This window comes from Haliotis cracherodii, unplaced genomic scaffold (assembly GCF_022045235.1).
Source record: "Haliotis cracherodii isolate W230 unplaced genomic scaffold, xgHalCrac1.p SCAF_9, whole genome shotgun sequence".
NCBI classification, from domain to species: domain Eukaryota; kingdom Metazoa; phylum Mollusca; class Gastropoda; order Lepetellida; family Haliotidae; genus Haliotis; species Haliotis cracherodii.
Window position 1 is genome coordinate 37,280,314 of NW_027266343.1, and position 10,922 is coordinate 37,291,235.

General features: G+C 40.3%; 1 protein-coding gene across 1 annotated transcript; it reads right to left on the bottom strand.

The window, feature by feature from the left end:
- Window positions 1-3,367: 3,367 nt before the first annotated feature.
- Window positions 3,368-8,418, bottom strand: LOC139453127 (glucans biosynthesis glucosyltransferase H-like). Its single transcript, XM_071234757.1, has 2 exons — window positions 8,273-8,418; window positions 3,368-6,772 (listed from the first exon to the last, which is right to left on the bottom strand). The coding sequence occupies exon 2, from the start codon at window positions 6,338-6,340 to the stop codon at window positions 4,286-4,288; it is 2,055 nt and encodes a 684-aa protein (XP_071090858.1). The 5' UTR covers window positions 6,341-6,772; window positions 8,273-8,418; the 3' UTR covers window positions 3,368-4,285.
- Window positions 8,419-10,922: the final 2,504 nt, after the last annotated feature.

A 10,922-nucleotide genomic window follows, 5' to 3' on the forward strand; every position in this document is an offset into this window, starting at 1 on the left:
ACAAAACGATTACCAGTTATAGTATTTCTTAGGTGACGTAGGACAGTACCAACACATCGTACCAAAGCCCCTTGGGTCAACAAAATCGTCATTTTTCACTCACACTAAGGTATTTTTTGTAGACATGGGCCCCGTTCCTCAAAGCGATCTTAGCGCTAAGGTGATCGTAAGTCCCATACTTTAACATTGGCTTACGATCACCGTAGTGCTAAGATCGCTTTGTGGAACGGGCCCAAAGTCCAAAACAAGCAAGTGGAATGAACAAAAAAACATCATTTCAACATATTTGATAATTTTCAAACCAAAATCTCAAAGTGTTCCGTGACGTTACAGTTTTGACATTTTCAGTGGGTCAAGAACGGCCCTTATACTTCCCCTTCCCCTAGGGCCCGCTAACTCCTCCAACCTACACTAACTCAATGTCAAGAACGTACCCAGGAGAGATAAATGTAAACACAATGTAAACACAATGTAAACACAATATAAACACAATATAGAGTGAGTGAGTGATCGAGTGAGTATGGTTTACGCCGCCTTTAGCAATATCGCGGCAGAGGACACCAGAAATGGGCTTTACACACTGTAACCATGTGGGGAATCGATCCCGGGCCCTTGGTGTGACAAGCGAACGCTTAAATTATAACCACTAGGCTACTCGACCGCCCCTAAAGTGTAAAGTCGTTAGTAGGTATCTATATTGACCAAGCAGTTACTAGTCAAAGAAGAATAGGATAAAAATTCAAAATGGCTTTTCACTGTTTGAGTATTTTAAACGTGTCACGACCTTTAGCCACTGAATACGGCATTATGAATGTAAATTCAAATTAATAATCAGAGAAATGCACGTCGACATGTTTCCACTGCATTCGTGACCAACCCGTGTTATTCCGGAACAAGCCGAGGTCTTCTTGCAGGTTACGGAAAGGGGCGAGTGGTGACGAATGGTTTCTACTGAAGTGTAGTTAGAGTTACCTCCCTTGGCCGTTAACACACCTCAGCGTTGGGGGCTGTTGTCGGACGTAACAAAAAACAAGAGGTTTGTATTAATTGATGATATTGATTTCAGCTATCTATTGAAATCCGTGGTATGTCTCTTAGATTTACTTTGAAGGGTTGGAGAAAGTGCTTGAGCTTAAAAATGAATGAAATGGACAGTGAAACTAGATTAGCACGTTTCAACAGAGACCATATAGTCTCTGGTTTCAAGGATAAGGTTTTATGGATGAACAACTTCTAAATTACAATTAAGAGCGACTTTTCGGTGTAGGTTCTAACACCGTTATCAAGCAAGTGATATACAGAGTATGGTTGACATGTATATATACAGGTACCGAAACGTCGCTCTTAATTGTAATAAAGAAGTTGTTTATCCATAAATTCGTATCCTTACTTGGTACTCCAACTTCTAAATGCCTGTTAAAGAAGTTAGATTAGCACGTATAGCCCATCTCACGGGCGATCTTGTTGGAATGACTGTGAATGGCTGACTTAACATTCTACCATTAATTTGGAAATTACTCGATTCCGATTGGTACAACAGATGTATCTAATCACAATTCTGTTTGAATCGGTCTATTTGACGATCGCCCCCGGAACAAAATATTTTAAAAAGGACATATTTCTTATTCGATGTCGGTAGGCATTTTAAACGCATTCAAACAATGGACAAAATCCATTCCCCTTTACGCAATATCTTCGCTTACCCCAAAGAGTTTACTTTTGTCATGATAAAGGTACAGTGTGTTCAGTTTAGAGCTATAGTCTGGAAGTTAATTTAAGGTACCGATCGCGACGCTTACTACAATATCTGAAAAACTATCGGACCTACTCCAGTCAAAGTTGGTATGAGATTATTAAACAGTCATACATAACTGGATATTATATTTAAAGACAATCGGTGCATGAATAAAAAATCTGTCTATTTAGCTATCGCTATATTTCATCAACAACCAGACTCTGTTCGTCACGGGTGGAACGAGCATTCATTGTAACAGCCATCTGCATAATGCTACCCCTGCGTCACAGGGCCATATGACACAGTTAAACCAATCAACTCAACTCGAAAGGTTCAACGTTCGGTTCCAAAATCAATTGAGCTCGGATAATTGTACAGGTAACCTAGCTCTAAATACGTTAGTACACAGCGCGTTTATCTCCTAATTAGGGGTGGTTGGGTAGCCTAAGGTTAAAGTGTTCGCTCGTCACACCGAAGACCTGGGTTCGACCCCCCACGTTGGTACAATGTGGGAAGACAATGGATATTACTTATTTCGGTTTACTCTTCGTGCTTTTAAATTTTGTGTGATTAAAAACTACTCGAGGTAAATATACATCCGTTGTTCATGGGTACCCGGTAGAATAGGTCAGCGTTAAAAGGGACATCGCCATGATATTGCTGGAACATTGGTAAAAGCGGCGTAAAACATTACTCGCCATAGTTAGTGTCTCCTAATTACCCACCACTGAAGATCCGGGTTAGATTAGGTCCTCAGCAAGTTCCAACCCATGCTTGTCGTCAGAGGCGACAAACGGGATCGGGTGGTCAGACTCGATGACTTGGTTGATGCAAGTCATCGTATCCCAATTGTAGATAGATGCTCATGTTGTCAATCACTGGATTGTTCGGTCCAGACTCGAATATTTTCAGACCGCCGTCATATCGCAATCATATTGTTGAGTGCGGCGTTAAAACAAAAAAAATTCCTAATTACCCTGTACCCGGGATTTAATAATCCGGACATTTCTTAATCCGGACCTAACTCTAACAATAAGAAATCTATAGGTGAATGAACCCCTGCAATTGACCTCCGAAGGGGATGGTCACGACCTTCTAACATGTTTAAGTGAGCAATATTCCAGCAATATCACGGCGGGGGACACCAAAAATGGGCTTCACACATTGTACCCATGTCGGGAATGGAACCCGGGTCTTCGGCGTGACGAGCGAACGCTTTAACCACTAGGCTACCCGATCGACCTTCTAACATGTTTTATCATGTGTGAAGGTGAAGGTCTGGGTGTCTAATGCATGCTGAGACAAACATCATCAGTATTACGTCACCGTGACCGACTTACTACGAGTAACAGGTGCACACGGAGATGTTGATTAAGGAAGTTCAGTTAAGACTGACCTGAATTTGGAATAAGGTCAAGGTCACATTAAGAATGTCAAGTTTGCAATTTAAAATTATTATTTTTTATACCCATTGGATTTAACAGATCTTTCAGTATATTTATCTAGGTCAAGGCCAAATTCATTATGTCAACTTCGGACAACAGTAAGTGAATCTTCATAATTCTTTATTCCCGCCCCCGCCCCCGCTATTTGACCCAAAACAAATCAAATAAAAAAGACACAACACACATAAATATTTAGTTAATTTAATATAAAAATATCTTACGTATAAAACATTCAAAAATAAATAAATAACATTTTTACATTGGAATCATACATGAAACTGGTTCAGTGCAATCTAAATTTGTAACTCATTTGTGTTTGGGAGTTTTGATTCGAAGCTCGTGAGATCAAACAATAAGAACGAATTGCGTTGCACTGATTTTTTACCATGGGGGCAAATATTAATCTCAAATTTAGAAATTAAGAAAACATACTATAAATACTACACCACAGCTTAGAATTTTGGATGAGAAGGTTCAGGAGGTTCAAAAAGTCATTTTTATTGTGATTTTTTAATATAGCTTGTAATTCATGAGTGCTTCTCATTTTCTTGGTTTTATCCCACCATTTGAACAAGAGCACTATCAATTTGGGGGCAAATCATATCGTGTTTGATTCATGTTGTTTCTTGGGATGAAGAACATATCCTCACTTTCAATGACAAAGATGTTCCTTTTAACGCAATCAGTCAATGACCAGTTTTTCATAACTTATGTATATTATAATATGTAACTTAATGATAAAGCACCAACAACGCAGAACATTGCGTAAATGAACAGGAAGCATGTCATTTGAGCGCGCGTTGCAGCATCCAATAGTCCACATGGTAATAACACACTTATTCGAGACAAAGCTATTGCATATGACTACATCAGTTTCACAAGCGTTCAACCTTACAAAGTTCAAAACATGAAATGAGCATGATACTGACTGTGAAGAACAATGAGCAATCGGAACATCCTCTATCGATCTTGGTTGCCTCGGAAATCCGAATTGTTCCGATAGAATGAGCAAAGTGAACACGTAGAAACGATGGATGGGATTCTATAGAATCCATGTTAATGCAATTTGCAACTGGCCAGTGTTTGGTTACGGATTTCTAAGTATTTACACAACGTTATAGTGGCCACGGAATGCGAAGGGTTTGTAGCGCGTGTTAGCGTCCGGATGGGTTGAGAGAGTAGTAGCAATGTTTGTAAATACGTATTTTTGTGGGCCCACCCTCTTGTCGGGCTGTGCAATGGTGCTGACTGCTGTCTCCACATTTGCCTTATATTTTTCCATCACACTCTTGGATGATTTAAAGTCTGGTGTAAGTGAGGTGAACCCTGTATAAAATGGTAAAAAAAACAAAGTCACAAGCATCACGAGAATCAGTAATGCTTCGCTTGCAAAAAAGCCCACAAGCACAGCACATGTCACTGCGAACAGGTTGTAGCCCCATAAATGTTTACAGCTCGAAATAAAAGGATTTGAGTTTTTGAATTCCTCTTCCACAGCTCTCTGGGGAACCCATTTCACCGATGCACTAATATTGGCCTGAATGGCCCGTACGATTCGTACGCATCCCACCATTGCCTCCGGCGTGAACTGAAGGATGGAGGCGACCGTCTCAAGGAACACAAACTTGTAGTTTTCACGGGTGCAGGTGGCAAACTTTGGGAAGACGAGAACGAGGAACATGACGATGATGATGGAGGCGTACCTATAACGGAGATGTGTCTGGTAGTGGATGATGATGTATGCCAGCAGGAGCGGCTTCATGAACATCTGACGCAGGGCAGAGTGAGCAATGTACGACGTGACAAAGTCCAGCTTCGACTCGGTTCTCAGTTTGGTGGCATTGAACTTCTCTCCTTGAAGCTTCTTCTGGAGCCATCGCATTGGTATACCGATGGCGTTCTTCCAAAAGTACATGGACAACAGAACCTCACCTCTGTTCCAGCGTCTTTCCCGAATATTCCAGGCCACGTAGTTGTAGGAGGGCGCCTCCAGGAGGTAAACGGACCCGGCGTACAGTGGCTTGAGAAGAGCAGCTTCAAATGTGTCGTGGCTGAGAACATCAACGGGAACCCGCTCTATGAGATTGTCTCTGGTTCCTATGACGTTCTCAATATAAACGGAGTTCCTGATCAAAGCTTTACCGAAATAGGACGACTGTCCCAGGAGAGCAGTTATGGCGTTTGTCATGGGTTCATAAATAGCCTGTCTCATTCTTTCCAAATGCATGAAAATAGTGTCTGTATTTGTACAATGGAGTTTAATGGCTGGTTGTATGATGCCTCTATCAGGGTTGGCCGCAGCTATCTCTAGCAACTGGAACACTGATCCCCTTACAACACCCGTATCGCCGTCAAGAACCAACGTATAGTCAAACTGACGGCCGAAAATATTCTCCACATCTTCAGAGTCATGGAACAAAGGCTGCCCAAATGGCCTGGCTTGCCTTCCATAGAAGTCTTTATCTGTATATGTGTAGGCCTCGTCATCACCATGAGATAAAAGCATTAAGTCTTGGTACTGTCCACATTTCCTTAACACTCTGCTCACTCTGTGTACAACCATGAAATCACGAGCAAAGCGATCACATATTTCATCTAAATAAGTCCGAACGAAAATATTACGATCCATATCGTCGAATTTAGACCAGATATGTTGTAACCGAAGTGAGTCTACAAGGTCTCGATCCCCACTAGCATAATTTAACCCTTCCCTGAAAAGCTCGTCGTACACCATTGCTCTGAAGTTATCTCTCACCTCCAGCTCATAGTTCTTAAGTTCCTCTGAATTTGTAGCGCTCACTAACACGGCACAAGCGTTCTCAGACAGGTTTCCCATGTAGGCGTCGTACATGGTTTGCAGACACTCGTCGATGTCATCTTTGCTGACGGCGAGGAGGTTGTAGTTGAGGACGATGGTGAACTGGTCTCCCGAAACTCGATCATTCTCTCGTCTATCCCCTCCGACAAGGAGCGTAGCAACTGTCATAACGGGAAACTCCAACACGGAACCCTGTAGTACGCCTAGAACCACTGTCAGGAGTATTCCTTGAAATATGTTTGTTTTTGACCAGTCTATGTTGAATATATTCAACAACACAGCCCCAAGGGCCAATACCACCCAGAAGGTAAAATAAACGAATACACGTTTAGTCCTATTCATTATTTACCTTTAAAGAACACAAATATCCGAAGTATCACAAGTCCATCATAGATTCAGAACAGTCTTCGATTATGTGACAAATATTGGTGTGCTCACTCATTTATATTTTGAGTTCGAATGAGACTTAAAATTAGCCAGATCCTTATATAGGTCCGGCAAAGGGATTGACTGCTAACTGGTATAATGTTATTTGTAGTCTTGTAAGTTTTCCAAATTATTAGTTACATTCATTGAGTCAGGGCACCGCCCACCGAGAGGCCCGAGACGGCCCAGCCAATGGGTGTCAACTGTCGCTGTTTACGTAGGCACGCATTGTTGTAAGCGTCAATCAAAGCTCCTCCCTTCTGTGCGTGGCTCGTTGTTAATCACATCATGGTCACACATTCTCGCTCGGTAATCACAGTCCGTCAGTCTGTGTCGAAATCCCGTCGCCTGTAAACAGAAAATACAATTTTTATTTGGAGCATACACGCTCTACCATATACATTCTACGCAACACAATAGCAGGTGTGAAACGGGCACTTGTGGTTTCTTCGTTGTGTTAAATTTTATTAAATTTAGGATTGGTGGACATAAAACGGAATTTAATTCGTAACTGGTCTCTCAAGCGTGAATATTACGCATCTAAACGTGAAGGAAACAACAGCATCCTGGTGATTAATTTAAGAACAATGTTGTTATAGATAAAGCGTAACTATACAACATTCTGTTCAACAGAATCAACACTCACAAGCACCGTTAGCAGTTCTCTCAGGTTGTCTTCACAATAAAACCATTTTCAAGCTCTAAAAATAATTGATAATGACATACGCCTATATTTGCATGATCATACAAAACATAAATACACTTTATTCAAACATACATTCATTATCATGTGCATTAGATAATCAAATATTCCCTTTATCTCCACCCAAAATTTGAATTTAGGTCATTGCTCCTTTGGTTATGGGAACACGGAGTTGTGTTTGGATGGGGTAAAGAGGCCCTTGGCTTTCAACGGCAGCGTTATAAAAGGCAAGTGTGTCGGAACACCATTTCCACGCGTCTGTACATATGCAGAAAACCTGCTTTAATAATGTCATAATCGCAACTCGTAAATTGTAACTGTTGTACTTAGTCCCTAAATATAGCTACGTGCGCGTTGAAACTTTTCAGAATTAAAGGTTTTAAAAGTACATTAGCTGTAGAGTCACCACGTGATTCTTTTATAAAAACACATGCTTAAATTTCATCACATTTACTACAGTGAACGATATGACCATTACCATTACGTAATTGGAGGTAAATTGGGTGTGGCTATTCGACCATTCTTCCGATAAGGATTCAACAAGGTACAGTAAACTACGGTTATAACGAACTCAAAGGGACCGCTCATTTTAGTTCGTTGTAGCCGTAGTTCGTTATATGCATATATACAGCATAACTATAGCAAATAGTCGGGACAAAAAGTAAGTTCTCTATATCCGTCAGTTCGTTATAAGCGTGTTCGTTATAAACGTAGTTTACTGTATATACAATCAAACCGTCTTGAGCTATATATCGAGTTAAAGGAGTTCGATTTATCAGGTTTTCACTATAAACGTAACCATTTTTTTAATATTTGTATAAGTGGATATCGTTTTAATTGCAGTGTAAAATACTTGGAGTTTTAAGGAGTCATAAATGTAAGTGTACTTAAATTTATGATCTTGCCATTAAGGCAGGTGCTCATACATGTTTTATCTATCCTCCGCCTTTCGTTAATCTGTTTTGACGTCCGCTGGGGTTGTGTAGGTGACAGAGGGACATAAATCCAGCACAGAGATGCGACACGATGCGTCACGATGCGGCCGTGGTATGTTTTCGGACGTGGGACGTAAATAGCAACGGGACTGTCCGAAAGGAGAGCCCGGCTTAGGACGTATTTACAATCGCGAATACTATTCAACTCACCGGAACTACGTGACCGTCGACCGTGGACATTTTCAATCAGATACCGGTGCAACCCGAGTCACTATATTTCCTCAACGACCCGCCCATGTTATGTATGTAATACTTGAACCGCTTGAAGGTAATCATCTGTGAAACTGGTTCCAGAATCCATCCCAAGATTTTATCATACAAAATGAATATCAATGGATGGCTCTCAGCAATATTTCATTTTCCATCTGTCGACTGCATGTATACGTACTCAACCGCGTTCTCAAAATAGATTCATACGAAGCGTGACTGCCCGGCCCGGAAACTCCTTCAGTTGTCCTACAAATAGTTGCGGCGCACGTTACAATGAATATGCATAATCATGGGGCGAGATTTCATACGGGCGTGGACAGAGGGCGATTAAGATTGGGCAGTCTCTATTTGAACAATGGCCATGGCCATACCCAGACAAGACAACTCCCATTTATTCAAGAATGTCAACCATTTATGTGAAAGTTATCTGCGCTCTATTCAAGATATGCTGATTATGTTTTGCTGATCCAGTGCATTAAGGTACAAGGGACTTCTATCTTCAATGACTGTGAACAGGAAGGTGCAGTCTATTGTTAAAACTTTGTATAGGGTATGCAAGGTGGAGTTCTAGTTCAGACGTTGTTTATGTGCACAGCTATATATGTAGTACGTAATACGAGAGAAATGAAATCTGAAGTGCAAGCAGGTCAATTTGAATTGAGTTGATAGGCTTTTGTTATAAATAAAGGGAAATAATACACACGTGACACTTATTGTTACACACGTGACGTTAATAAAAAGCAATAAAAAGGAATCATTAAGACAGGGTACGTTTTGTTAGATCTTATAAACAGCGCCACGACATCATTGCACATGTACGCCTCCTTAAATCAATCAAATAGACTTCTTCTGGACACAGAAGCGCGTATTTTTTGGTTAAATTCACTTCTTAATTTCTCTAAGAGAGCTTAGGGGTGTAGAAGAAGGACATTTGTTTTAACCTTCATTTTCCTACATGTATTAGTTAACCCACTGTAAATGATGTATGTGTTATTAACTAAGGTGTCACTACAATGTTCATACGATGAACTACCCACGTCTTGGTTGAGTCACATGGATCATAAACAACCCTTTGATGATACAAACTAGAATTTATAGTGTGTCTTTTAATAAAGATCACAATAAAAATAATAACTCAAAATTAGGAATTTGTTTGATGTATATTGTGCATTAACATAAACTTAATTCAGTTCTGCTTCGTTAAATAAAAATCTAAAATTTAATAAATAAAGCTACAACTTCAGCTATGAATGATGAAATCTTTAATAATGCAATAAAGTGAATAAAACATAAGACTTTGACCTCTTATATAGGGCAGCATCCATGTCTTACACTTGACTTGTCTTTGCATGTGTTTGTGACGGGTGCCACCTGTAGGGCGGATACACCTGGTATCATCACTATTAGATAGTGATTCATAAATACATGCTCATCATCTAGTCGGAATCGTACAATGGTCTCCAGTCAACGTTATTCTGTACAAATCACTATTCAGAACACCTCTCTATGCCGGACTGCCCGCTTCGTAAAGCTTCCAAATGAAATATTTGAGATACACGAGAAAGGGTGGGAATTAATTTGTGCTTGGAAACAACATATATAGATAGACTCCCAATGGACCTTTCTTTTAAAAGCTTCTTGACCAGGTATACATACAACGTGTTCAACTATTCCATATAACTGGACCCGTGAAGATCCGGGTTAGAATAGGTCTTCAGCAACCCATGCTTGCCGTAAAAGGCGACTATGCTTGTCGTAAGAGGCGACTAACGGGATCGGTGGTCAGGCTCGCCGACTTGATTGATGCATGTCATCGTATCCCAATTGCGTGGGTCGATGTTCATGATATTAATCACTGGAATGTCTGGTCCAGACTCGATTATTTACAGACCGCCGTCGTATAGCTGGAACAACAAACAAACAAACCAACCAGCCATATAACTGAGGTTGAATGTGACCAGAATCCCTTTTAAGGTGTTTTATTACAAAAGTCATAAACAGATAATATCTTGGAAATTTCAATTCATAAGCCAACATATAGAGAAATTTCATTCTTGGGACTATATACTAATTTATACATATGATTAATGCCATAAGATGTTCCACCCAATTATCTTCATCATTCCACGACTGAGTCAGCATTTTTGTAAATAATTTTGCAGCATCATCTATATATACTGGTGAGGAGAGCGTCAAAGCGATGTCGGCGTTCAGGGATTCTGCGATGTAGCTTGATGCAACAGTATTACTCACAGAAGGTTTCCTTGTTCCCCGCCTGTCTTTCCGTGACGTCATTCGGCTTGTCTCACAACAATGCGAGCAACAAGGCGTGCTGTGTTATAGATAAATAAACGGTTTGCGGTATGTATAAAATATAACGTAGACTCATGTCATCTTCTCTAAACTGAATCCTTCGAATCATAATATTTGCGGTTATGAATGAAATAATTTGCGGTTATTAATCAAATTAGTTGCGGTCTTTTTGCAGATATTACTTTCATACTAATCTTCATAAATACTAATACTGATCTGGATAAATTCATGATATCGTAAAATCGTAAAATCGACTCTGCTTAAAGGAGAGATTTAT

What these genes read in the sequence shown, in the direction of transcription:
- LOC139453127 (XM_071234757.1), bottom strand. Translation starts at nt 6,340, where the DNA reads ATGAATAGGACTAAACGTGTATTCGTTTATTTTACCTTCTGGGTGGTA.